The 13055-nt window shown below is 44.5% G+C and overlaps 1 protein-coding gene across 1 annotated transcript; it reads right to left on the bottom strand.

Moving 5' to 3' along the window:
* Nucleotides 1–748: 748 nt before the first annotated feature.
* On the bottom strand, nucleotides 749–12170 carry LOC112261039 (claudin-7-A-like). Its single transcript, XM_024436397.2, has 4 exons — nucleotides 11657–12170; nucleotides 3614–3778; nucleotides 2463–2547; nucleotides 749–1711 (listed from the first exon to the last, which is right to left on the bottom strand). Exons 1-4 carry the CDS (start codon nucleotides 11877–11879, stop codon nucleotides 1537–1539), a joined length of 648 nt encoding a protein of 215 aa, XP_024292165.1. The 5' UTR covers nucleotides 11880–12170; the 3' UTR covers nucleotides 749–1536.
* Between the last annotated feature and the right edge of the window lie 885 nt (nucleotides 12171–13055).

The raw sequence follows: 13055 nt of genomic DNA, 5'->3' as shown, positions 1-13055 counted from the left end.
TCCAGACATAACGCTTGGCATTCAGGCCAAAGAGTTCAATCTTGGTTTCATCAAACCAGAGGATTTTGTTTCTCAAGATCTGAGAGTCCTTTAGGTGCCTTTTGGCAAACTACAAGCAGACTGTCATGTGCCTTTTACTGACGAGTGGCTTCTGTCTGGCCTGATTGGTGGAGTGCTGCAGAGATGGTTGTCCTTCTGGAAGGTTCTCCCATCTCCACGGAGGAACTCTGGAGCTCTGTCATAGTGACCATCAGGTTCTTGGTCATCTCCACGATTGCTCAGTTTGGGCGGGTGGCCAGCTCTCTGAAGAGTTTGGCTAGTGCCAAATTTCTTCCATTTAAGAATTGTGGAGGTCACTGTTTTCTTGAGGACCTTCAATGCTGCAGACATTCTTTGGTATCCTTCCCCAGATCTGTGCCTCGACACAATCCTGTCTCGGAGCTCTACTGACAATCCCTTCGACGTCATGGCTTGGTTTTTGCTCTGACATGCTCTGTCAACTGTGGGACCTTATATAGACAGGTGTGTGTCTTTCCAAATCATGTCCAATTGAATTTACCACAGGTGGACTCCAATCAAGTTGTAGAAACATCTCAAGGATGATCAATGGAAACAGGATGCACCTGAGCTCAATTTCGAGTCTCATAGCAGTGTCTGAATAGTTATGTAAATAAGGTATTTCTTTTTTTAAAACTTAAAAAAAAAAATACATTTGCAATAACTTCTAAACCTATTTTTGCTTTGCTGTTATGGGACATTGCATGTAGATTGATGAGGATTTTATTTTATTTGACACATTTTAGATAAAGGCTGTAATGCAACACAAACACTTCCTGTAATAATGCACCTGTTGAGAATCACTGTTCTGAGAGATTTTATAATGGGACAGAGTACATTGCAGGCCTGTATGAAAAGCCCCCCTTTTTGGAGTGCAACAGTGAATTGTCCGGTGATTCACCATAGCGTATACAGTCACTCATGACTGTCAGAGTGACCATCAGGTTCTTGGTCGTATACAGTCACTCACAACTAGTGTGAAGTTCCACTTGGATTGAACATTGAACACAATTGGAGATGGTCATGTCTACAAAAAACTCCATTGTAAAAGTATTGATGGTGCGCTAGTCCAGTTTCCTATTTTACATACATAGCTGTCCCATGAGTATGCCAAGAGTAGGACCTTAGCACCACAACAAGTTTAATTGACTACCTTCAATTACAATGGAAATGTTAATTTAAGTAGACAGTGTTTCTTACATCGAGGTGAGTGTTTGCCATGATGCTGCATCTTGGCTGTAATAAGAGAAGTGTGTGTTTGTGTAATACTAGAACATGCACCCTAAAACATAATATAAGGGGGATCCAAGAACCAATTATAGTGTATTTGTGAGGTCCACTCATAAACAATTGTGGAATTTTGGGAGCGGGTGAGAGACATCACAACGGCCCTGCTGGGGTGGGGTGGGGTGTGGGCATATCTGTAAACCTCACAACAATTTCTGTGAATCTCATTATAACCTGGCAGCATGATTTAGCTCACACGTACTCCTTGGTGCTGCTGGATGGTGAGAGAGCACTCATGCCACTCATGACAGGATATTTGGGCACTGGCTTTTTACTCCTGGGGCAGGAAGATGCCAGCATGGCTCCCCCCAGCAGGTCCAGGAAAGAACCCCCCCAGGCGATGAAGATGGCTGCCCCAAACTCGAACCTGTTATTGGGGAGATGGAGAGAAGAGTGAGACGTTGTTCTAGAACAGTGTTCTTACATTATTCTCCTGGAAAGCCATGTGGTGTGCACATTTTTTCTCCAGCCTTGCATTATTTTAAGTCAACAATCAAAGACTTAAGACGGCGCCAAGCCAACTTTGCTTGATAGGTATTACTGCACATAGAAATGGGAGTTATAGATCTGTAATTCGCATTGAAAGCAAGTCTAAGAAGTGATAGTTCTCTTCTATGTGCTCTATTTATATGGTTCTCGTTCATTTTTTTTCTCGTTTCGTTTTTGTGTCTTTTACTTTAGTTTTTGTACACCAGATTCAAACATCTGAAAATACAATATTTTTGGTTATTGAAAATATATTTCATAGTGGTTCAGATGATACAATGATTCTCTAACCCAGGATTAGGCAACCCTTTGTCCCAACTAGGCACCCCACCTGCCCAATTGAGTAAATTGATTAGTTCAGTGATTGCCTAAATTCAACACACCTGGTCTTCCAGGTCAGTTAAATAAAAAACATGAAGTGGATGCGGCACTCTACGAGGACCATGGCTACCTACCCCTGCACTACACTAGGGGTTGTTTGTTTTGTCACAAACTGATATTTGGTGAACTATTAGAATTTTAGAAGCCAGGAAATGGCGGCGCGATTTCTGCATATTGGACCTTTTTTAAAATAAGACCACTCAATAGAAGGGAAAGGTCAATACATTCAGGAATTTTGTAGGGATACTTACTTGGTGTTGACAGGAGAATACGGGTTATAGAAGGCCCGGATGAGATTATGAGCGAACCACGAGCAGGCCACTAATGCACACAGAGCTGAAGGAGAAGATCAAACAGATACAGACAGATCAGTACATCGAGACATCATAAAGAGATATTTGAGAGAGGGGAGCCATACACTCAAGAAGTCAATGGGAGGCTAGCTATTGAGTTCCAGTCATTAGCTGTTTACTGCCATTGACCTATGAGTCTTCAAATGAGCAAAAATCTAGTCCCCCCTGTCCATTAATTATAATCTAAAATAATGAACGGATCCTAGATCAGCACTTCTATTCTGAGACCCTTTGTGAATAACAGGCTCTAACCATTAGATTTTACTGCCATTGTCTGATGAGAGTTAACTACCTCTTATATAACAGTAACAACCAGCATCCCAAATGGCACACTATTCCCTATGTTGTGCACTACTTTTGACCAGATCCCTATAGGCCCTAAATAGGGAATAGTGTCAGAGTAATAGCCACAGAGTCAGTAAAAATGCCCCATTCTCTCCCTATGTGACCTCCAGGGGAACCAGAGTAGATGAGTGTGACTTTTCTTGCGCAATGTTTCAAATCGAAGGTCTTCCTCAGGCTTAGATGAGTGGGAGAGCAGCTGGTGGCCAGATAGAGGGTCAAACCTCCTACATACAGTACTCTCTAAGATCTCAGACGCTGGACCAGAATGACCAAGTGACCTCTAACACAGATCTTTTCATGTAATGTTAAATAAGAAGTGCCTACACATAAAGAAAAATACAGTATATGCCTGTGATGATTCTCTTGATCTCTCTATATAGCCATGCCCCTGTTAGGGACCAGAATGACGAAGTGACATAATAAGCACAGATCTCAGACCAGCTTAGAAAGAATGTTTTAAAAAAGTAGGGCCCTGAGATTTTCATGACCAAGACATTTGACCATGTAAGGAAAACTCTGGACCCTAAGAACATATAATGTTTGTGGAGATTATTCTGATTGCTCTCTATAGCCCCTTTAACATATATATATCTCTCTCTCTCTCTCTCTCTCTCACACGCACTCTCACTCACTCACTCACTCACTCACTCACTCACTCACTCACTCACTCACTCACTCACTCACTCACTCACTCACTCACACACCTCCAACCAGTAGAATGACGCCTCCAGTCATGGCGGTGCGAGACTTCCACACTTTGTTGTTTCCTCCGCAAGTGGTACACTTCATGCCCATGGTGGCCACGCCCAGCCCAGCGATGGATACGATGATGCCAACAATCATCAGGGCACGGGTGGCCTGGAGAGTGCCTGAGAAACACACGCACACACATACACACACCAGGGAGAGGAGAGAGAGCAGGAAAGGGAGAGGAGGGAAAGGAGTAGCAAGATAGTGAGGGAGAGAGAGGTGTGGCACAGCTATAGATAGCTTTAATTTATAGACTTGTGGGATATATTGCAGAATGTAAAATTAAAATAAAAGATCAGCAAGTCTCTCTACCCCCTCTACCCCCCTCTCTCTCTCTCCTCCAAATCAAATTTAATTTGTCACATGCGCCGAATACAGCAGGTGTAGACCTTACTGTGAAATGCTTACTTACAAGCTCTTAACCAACTATGTTTGTACCATGTTTTGGGCTGCTACCATGTTGTTGTTATGTTGTGTTGCTACCATGCTGTGTTGTCATGTGTTGCTGCCTTGCTATGTTGTTGTCTTATGTCTCTCTTTATGTAGTGTTGTGTTGTCTCTCTTGTTGTGATGTGTGTTTTGTCCTATATTTTTATTTAATGTATTTATATTTTTAATCCCAGCCCACTTCCCCACAGGAGGCCTTTTGCCTTTTGCTAGGCCATCATTGTAAATAATTTGTTCTTAACTGACTTGCCTAGTGAAATAAAGGTTAGATTAAACTAAATAAATAAATGCAGTTTTAAGAAAATACCCCCCCCCCCAAAAAAAAGTAAGAGATAAAAATAGCAAATAACTAAAGAGCAGCAGTAAAATAACAATAGCGGAACTACATACAGGAGGTACCGGTTCAGAATAAAGGTGCGGGGGCACCAGTGTTGAGGTAATTGAGGTAATATATACATGTAGGTAGAGTTATTAAAGTGACCATGCATAGATAATAACAGAGAGTAGCAACAGCGTAGAAGAGGGCAATGCAAATAGTTTGGGTAGCCATTTGATTAGATGTTCAGGAGTCTTGTGGCTTGGGGGTAGAAGCTGTTTAGTAGACTATTGGACATAGCCTTGAGTTTTGCCATCTTCACGACTGTCTTGGTGTGCTTGTACGATGTTAGTTTGTTGGTGATGTGGATGCCAAGGAACTTGAAGTTCTCAACCTGCTCCACTGCAGCCCCGTCGATGAGAATGGGGGCGTTCTCGGTCCTCCTTTTCCTGTAGTCCACAATCATCTCCTTTGTCTTGATCAGGTTGAGGGAGAGGTTGTTGTTCTTCCACCACACGATCAGTTCTCTGACCGTCTCCCTATAGGCTGTCTCATCATTGTCGGTGATCAGGCCTACCACTGTTGTGTCATCTGAAAATGTAATGATGGTGTTGGAGTCGTGCCTGGCCGTGCAGTCATGAGTGAACAGGGAGTACAGGAGGGGACTGAGCACGCACCCTGAGGGGCCCTCGTTTTGAGGATCAGCATGACAGATGTGTTGTTATCTAACCAAACCACCTGGGGGTGGCCCGTCAGGAAGTCCAGGATCCAGTTGCAGAGTGAGGTGTCTAGTCCCATGGTCCTTAGCTTAGTGACGAGCTTTGAGGGCACTATGGTGTTGATCGTTGCGCTGTAGTCAATGAATAGCATTCTCACGTAGGCACTTTTTTGTCCAGGTGTGAAAGGGCAGTGTGGAGTGCAATAGAGATTGCATTATCTGTGGATCTTTCAGGCAGTATGCAAATTGGAGTGGGTCTAAGGTTTCTGGGATAATGGTGTTGATGTGAGCCATGACCAGCCTTTCAAAGCACTTCATGGCTACAGACTTGAGTGCTACGGGTCGGTAGTCTTTTAGGCAGGTTACCTTAGTGTTCTTGGGCACAGGGACTATGGTGGTCTGCTTGAAACATGTTGGTATTACAGACTCAGACAGGAAGAGGTTGAAAATGTCAGTGAAGACACATGCCAGTTGGTCAGCGCATGCTCGGGGAACACGTCCTGGTAATCTGTCTGGCCCTACGGCCTTGTGAATGTTGACCAGTTTCTGATGGTGCCAGAGGGTAGGGCTGCCGTATTATCGGCTCTGAACTAAATAATGTTATTTTTTTTTTTTTTTTGCATTGTTTTTTCGTTTTGTACATAATGTTGCTGCTACCGTCTCTTATGACCGAAAAGAGCTTCTGGACATCAGAACTGGAATTATATTTACCTCAAATTGGACAAGGAGTTCTTCAATGAGTCGGACACGAGGATATACTGCAGACACCCGATCAGGCACCGATCCCTGTGATTCGCTGGAGAAGGAAACAGAGATTTCGAAGCAAAAGATCAGGGTGCCTTGCGAGGATCAGCCCTTGCGTTCCGTTCTGCTAGCTAACATTCGCTGGAAAATAAATGGGGCGAACTGAAAGCACGTATAGCCTACCAACAGGACATTAAAAACTGTAATATCTTATGTTTCACCGAGTCTTGGCTGAACAACGACATTAAGAACATAAGACTGGCGGGTTACACACTCTATTGGCAAAACAGAACAGCAGCCTCTGGTAAGACACGGGGTGGGTGCCTAGGCATTTATGTAAACAACAGCTGGTGCACGATATCTAAGGAAGTGTCAAAGTTTTGCTCGCCTGAGGTAGAGCATCTCATGTTAAGCTGTAGATCTGTATTTTTTTGTAGCTGTCTATATACCACCACAAAGCGAGGTTGGCACTAAAACCGCACTCAATGAACAGTATTCCACCATTAGCAAACAGGAAAACACTCATCCAGAGGCGGCGCTCCTAGTGTCCGGTAACTTTAATCCAGGGAAACTTAAATCAGTTTTACTGAATTTCTATCAGCATGTTAAATGTGCAACCAGAGGGAAAACAATTCTGGACCACCTTTACTCCACACAGTACAAAGCTCTCCCTCGCCCTCCATTTGGCAAATCTAACTATAACTCTATCCTCCTGATTCCTGCTTACAAGCACACATTAAAGCAGGAAGCACCAGTGACTCGGTCTATAAAAAAGTGGTCAGATGAAGCTGATGCTAAACTACAGGACTGTTTTGCTAGCACATAATGGAATATGTTCCGGGATTCTTCCCATGGCATTGAGGAGTACACCACATCAGTCACTGGCTTTATCAATAAGTGCATCGAGGACGTCGTCCCCACAGTGACTGTACGTACATACCCCAACCAGAAGCCATCGATTACCTGCAACATTCGCACTGAGCTAAAGGGTACAGCCACAGCTTTCAAGGAGCGGGACTCTAACCCGGAAGCTTATATGAAATCCCGCTATGCCCTCTGGCAAACCATCAAACAGGCAAAGCGTCAATACAGGACTAACATCGGATCGTACTATACTGGCTCCGATGCTTGTTGGATGTGGCAGGGCTTGCAAACTATTACAGACTACGAAGGGAAGCACAGCCGATAGCTGCCCAGTGACACGAGCCTGCCAGATGAGCTAAATAACTTTATTTATCTATAATCGCTTTGAGGCAAGTAACACTGAAACATGCATGAGTGTATCAGAGGTCGACATTCACAAGGCCTCTGGGCCAGGCGAATTACCAGAACGTGTTCCCCGAGCATGTGCTGACCAACTGGCAAGTGTCTTCACTGACATTTTCATCCTCTCCCTGTCTGAGTCTGTTATATCAACATGTTTCAAGCACACCACCATAGTCCCTGTGCCCAAGAACACTAAGGTAACCTGCTTACATGACTACCAACCCATAGCACTCACGTCTGTAACCATGAAGTGCTTTGAAAGGCTGGTCATGGCTCCCATCAACACCATTATCCCAGAAACACTAGACCCAATCCAATTTGCATACCGTACCAACAAATCCACAGATGATGCAATCTCTATTGCACTCCACACTGCCCTTTCACACCTGGACAAAAGGAACACCTACATGAGAATGCTATTCATTGACTACAGCTCAGCCTTCAACACCATAGTGCCCTCAAAGCTCATCACTAAACTAAAGACCATGGGACTAAACACCTCCATCTGCAACTGGATCCTGGTTTTCCTGACGGGTCGCCCCTAGGTGGTAAGGGTATGTAACAACACATCCGCCACGCTGATCCTCAACACGGGGGCCCCTCGGGGTGCATGCTCAGTCCCCTCCTGTATCCCTGTTTACTCATGACTGCACGCCAGCCACAACTCCAACACCATCATTACGTTTGCTGATGACACAACAGCCTGATCACCGACAACGATGAGACAGCATATAGGGAGGAGGTGAGACCTGACCGTGTGGTGCAAGGACAACAACCTCTCCCCCAACTTGATCAAGACAAAGGAGATGATTGTGGACTACAGGAAAAGGAGGACCGAGCACGCCACCATTCTCATTGATGGGGCTGTAGTGGAGCAGGTTGAAAGCTTGGCGTCCACATTACCAACAAACTAACATGGTCCAAGCACACCAAGAGTCGTGAAGAGGGCAAGACAAAACCTTTTCCCCCTCAGGAGACTTGGGTCCTCAGATCCTCAAAAGGTTTTACAGCTGCACCATCGAGAGCATCCTGACGGGTTGCATCACTTCCTTGTATGGCAACTGCTCGGCCTCTGACCACAAGGCACTACAGAGGGTAGTGCGTACGGCCAAGTACATCACCGGGGCCCAGCTTTCTGCCATCCAGGACCTCTGAACCAGGCGATGCCAGAGGAAGGCCCTAAAAATTGTCAAAGACTCCAGCTACCCAAGTCATAGATTGTTCGCTCTGCTACTGCTCGGCAAGCGGTACTGGAGCGCCAAGTCTTGCTCCAAGAGGCTTCTACACAGCTTCTACCCTCAAGCCATAAGACTCCTGAACAGCTAATCAAATGGCTACCCAAACTATTTTCACCCCCCCACCCCACGCTGCTGCTTCTCTCTGTTATCATCTATGCATAGCCACTTTAGTAACCCTACCTGCATGTACATAATTACCTCAACTACCTCGACAATGTGTCCCCGCACACTGACACATTGACTCTGAACCGGTACCCCCTGTATATAACCCCGCTATTGTTATTTACTGCTGCTCTTTAATTATTTGTTTTTCTTCTCTCTTATTATTATTTAATTTTTGGGGTGGGTATTTTCTTAAAACGGCATTGTTGGTTAAGGTCTTTAAGTAAGCATTTCACTGTAAGATCTACACCTGTTGTATTTGGCAGCATGTGACAAATACAATTAGATTTTAATTTGACTGAAGGTCTTACATTTAAAAAAAATGTTTGAACCTTTATTTAACCAGGAAGGGCTCATTGAGATTACATTTTTTTTTACAAGAGCGCCCTGGCCAAGATAGGCAGCACCAAGTCATTACAAAAAAATTACAGACAGACAACATGAAAAACTACAAGTAATCCAGTAAAAACCATTGAATTCACAAGAGTATAAAACAGCAAATTAAAAACATTGACAGGTCAGGGAATCAGCCTCAAAATCCTTCATCAGTGATTTAAAAACACCAATCGGGACAAGTTCTTCCAGTTTAAAAGTATTTTGTAAGGTGTTCTAAGACGATGGCGCAGAGTACATAAAAGCCCTTTTACCAAATTCAGTTTGGACATTTGGAACAGTTAGCAGGATAAAGTCCAGCGAACGAAGAGAGTAACCACCATAATTCTGAACAATAAAAATGCACAAATAAAAAGGTAGTAAACCCAAAATGGCTTTGTAAATAAAAGTATACCAGTGACTGTGAGCCTACGAGTGACTAGAGAAGGCCAGCCAACCCTGGTATACAAAGTGCAGTGGTGCGTAAGGGTTTTGCAGTTTAAAAGTCTCAAAGTACTATGGTAAAGAGTGTCAATTGATCTCAAACACTGAGCGGAAGCATTCATATATAAAATATCCCCATAGTCTACTAAAGGCATAAATGTAGCTGATACTAGCCTCCTTCTGGCTTCAAAACAAAAACAGGCCTTATTCCTAAAATAAAATCGCAATTTCAGCCTCAATTTTTTTGTAAATTGTTGAATATGCAATTAAAAAGAGAAGCTGTCATCAATTAAAATTCCAAGATATTTATATGAGGTTATAACCTCAATCTCCTTGCCCTGACAGGTAGTAATAGGTGAAAGGTTCAGAGGTCTATTTCTTGCAACGGTGGTACCATGGGGTACAGGGGGGTTAGGGTGATATTCCATGGTATCCCCAATTTGCATGCCTGGCATGCCCTCATTGTGTTTAGAATATAGCAGAAGAGGAATTTTTCCTTCCTTCCTTCCTTCCTTCCTTCCTTCCTTCCTTCCTTCCTTCCTTCCTTCCTTCCTTCCTTCCTTCCTTCCTTCCTTCCTTCCTTCCTTCCTTCCTTCCTTCCTTCCTTCGTCTCCCCTCCCTCCCTCCCTCCCTCCCTCCCTCCCTCCCTCCCTCCCTCCCTCCCTCCCTCCCTCCCTCCCTCCCTCCCTCCCTCCCTTCTCCCTTTCTCCCTTTCTCCCCATCGGCTGTGGAGAGCATGATCACACAGTCTGCTGTCGTTTAGGGGAGGGGGGATTGAAAGCTACTGTCAGGACCCCCTAATCTGTCACCACATCTCATAAAACTGACAGAGAGGGAGAAGCAGAGGCCACCCCAAACCAGTCTGTGCCAGTCCAGGCCATTCCTGAGTTCACAAAAAAAACTCCAGGCCTGAGAAACGGAGAAAGGGAGAAAGGGAGGGATGGGTGGATGGAGGGATGGAGGAGAAGAGAGGAAGGAAGGAAGAAACATTCCTCCTCTGCTATATTCTAAACACAATGAGGGCATGCCAGGCATGCAAATTGGGGATACCATGGAATATCACCCTAACCCCCCTGTACCCCACGGTGCCACCCAGAGTCCCCACCCTGTACCCCACGGTGCCACCCTCACCCCTCTGTACTCCACAGTGCCACCCTGACCCCCCCTGTACCATTCCTAGAACCCCCAAACCTGCTCTCTGTCAGCAGTTACAGCCAATAAAAACTGGAACTCTAAGTGTTCTAAATCTGAACAGGCATCTCTGTTCAATGAAATCCCTCTCACCAACCAGTATGACATGAGAAACCAAGAAGAGTAGATGGGGAGTTATATCAAATTACACCCAGGTTCTCTTCATTATGGTGCCCTAAGGGTCTGGGGCAAACCGAGGTGGGAGGAAGAGGGAGGGGAAGGGCATAACATTCCTGCACAGGTTACTGTGCTGCTGTTGCAATGGCAACTCTTTTGGTTGTTCACCGTTAGTTAGTTAGTTAGTTAGTTAGTTAGTTAGTTAGTTAGTTAGTTAGGATCAGGACATCTCTGGCATCTGAAGCCCCAGTCAGCACCCTCCCTGTGCCACCTTTCTATGCCAGGGTATAGTGGGTGATGAATGGGCAGGGGGCATGCCAGTCGGGGCCTTACCACCTTGGGGGTGGACCAGTGCAGCCGTTTGAGAATAGACAGCAGAGAGGGGAGGGGAAAATGGGTTGGGAGGTGGGGAGGTGGGGAGAGGTTGCTGGGAAGAGTAACAGGGTTGAGAACTCCAGGTGTTCAATGGGGTTCTGATAAGAGTAAATGTCAGATACGTTTGTAATTGATTTTTCAAGAGTAATATCCAGAGTGATTGAAGTGTCAGTGAGTGTGGCACCTGGAAAGGAGTTAACAGTATCGCACTGTATAATAATACAAAAGGTGCTACTAAATGATAACCACGAGAGGGGCAAATAAATGAGGAACAGTCCGGAGGTGACACCTTTATCAGTGACATCAATGTGCTCCATTGAACAAGAACTGCTCCATAGGAAAATGGGTGGGGACCTCAGCTGACCGTCTCAGGTGTCTGCTCAGATGTCTGCTCACCTGTATCTCCCGTCAATCAATTCCATTTCCTGGTACAACGTGAGACTTTCCCGAAACAAGTCACCATACTCATGACATTCCTCCTTTGATAATAAGATAGCCTATCGGGTTATATGCATGCGTAATTCACAGTGCGTGAGGTGCGCACAGGACGCGCATACCGTCATAGAAATATAACGGTCGAATACATATTTCGTTTATTTATACTCACCGTCTAGCTGCAGGATCGAGTCGTAGATTTTACATTGGAGCTGCCCTGTGCTCTGAAAAGCGCATGACATCCATAGTCCTTGGTACATGGCAACCGCCGTTATGATGTTGTCTCCTACGTACGCAGACATCTTCCACTGTGGAAGAATGGTCCCCACGATAAGTGCAATGACACCGACGAGTGACAGGGCGAATCCTAAAAGTTGAATTCCCGAGTTTGCCATCTAAAAATAAATAAATTATTTTGTCGATTATTTTTTAAATGTCTAAATAAATACGTTTCTGTTGATGAAAAAACGATGAATCCTTTTGTGCGTGTCCAAAGGCACACAACGGTTATCGTAATGCAGTCTATATTTGCAAGGTAGATCTACCTATCTTCATTAAACGCGTCAGGATAGCGTCAGTAAACACAATCTTGTTGTGGTTCTTGATCTCCTTTCCACCTGTTATAGCTTGAGCCGCACCTTGAATAGTAGTGCTGAGCTTGCGGGAAGGGGGATTTAAATTCTGCATGAGGGCCCGCGAGGGGGTGTGTGTGTCCAGTCACCGTACCCGGTGATGCGTGAGAGGTCTCTTCTCGCATCCCCTCCTCCCAGGGCACTTACCGTTATGTCACGCCCATTGGCCATGCTACTTCTTCATTCCAGGGAAGATACAATTGTTTCTCGAGCAAGTGGGTACTGTAAAACAACTGTACAGTTCCTACCGGGCTGACGCTTCAGAATGCCAGCGTTGCTTAGCTGACAGGGGTTCCCAGGCTTTATCCGTTGAAAAAAATCACCTCCACATTTTTTTTTAAAGATAAAACTGTTTGTACATTTTCTCCTGGAACTGTCTAGAGACACATCAGGTTCATATTTTACCTTCAACAACTGGCCAAATGACAATAAATAACTTTTTCTTAGAACTTGTTTTCCAGTGAGGGATGCCTTTCCTTCAGAGGAGACCCTTCATGCAGGGCAGGTGGGGCAGAGCCCCATATTTTTGGGGAGATTTCCTGTTTTTGCATGTTATTTTGGCATTTATATGTGTCAGTGTAATATGCACATATCAGTGTAATATGCAATAATAATATCAGTGTAACAATGTAATATATATATATATAATAATAATAATAATCTATATAATTGAGTTAATAAAGCAGCAGCATACCAACATGGTATCTTTTTTGTTTTCTTGAGTAAGGCACTTCCAAAATGCAGGTGTTTCAGCATTATGTCAACATTGGCCATGCTGTCAATGAAGCATGATTTGTGCCGTGCTCAAAACAACTGTTAACCCAGAACTGAAAAATCTGACTAGTGAGTTCAAGACAACTGGGAACTCGGGAAAAACGAGCTCCGACTGGGAAAATACATTTTGAACTTTTATCCAACTCGGAATTGTAAATTCGGAAC

The sequence above is a fragment of the Oncorhynchus tshawytscha genome, linkage group LG10 (assembly GCF_018296145.1).
Source record: "Oncorhynchus tshawytscha isolate Ot180627B linkage group LG10, Otsh_v2.0, whole genome shotgun sequence".
Taxonomy (NCBI): Eukaryota; Metazoa; Chordata; class Actinopteri; order Salmoniformes; family Salmonidae; genus Oncorhynchus; species Oncorhynchus tshawytscha.
The sequence above is the reverse complement of the archived record's forward strand: the minus strand, read 5'-3'. Positions and strand labels throughout refer to the sequence as shown.

Bases quoted from the DNA above. Each gene is read 5' to 3' on its own strand.
- LOC112261039 (XM_024436397.2), bottom strand. From the start codon at position 11,879: ATGGCAAACTCGGGAATTCAACTTTTAGGATTCGCCCTGTCACTCGTC. The intron at 3,779-11,656 runs GTGAGTATAAAT...TGTGTTTCTCAG, and splicing joins CTCGATCCTGCAGCTAGACG to GCACTCTCCAGGCCACCCGT. The intron at 2,548-3,613 runs GTGTGTGAGTGA...CTTCTCCTTCAG, and splicing joins CGTCATTCTACTGGTTGGAG to CTCTGTGTGCATTAGTGGCC.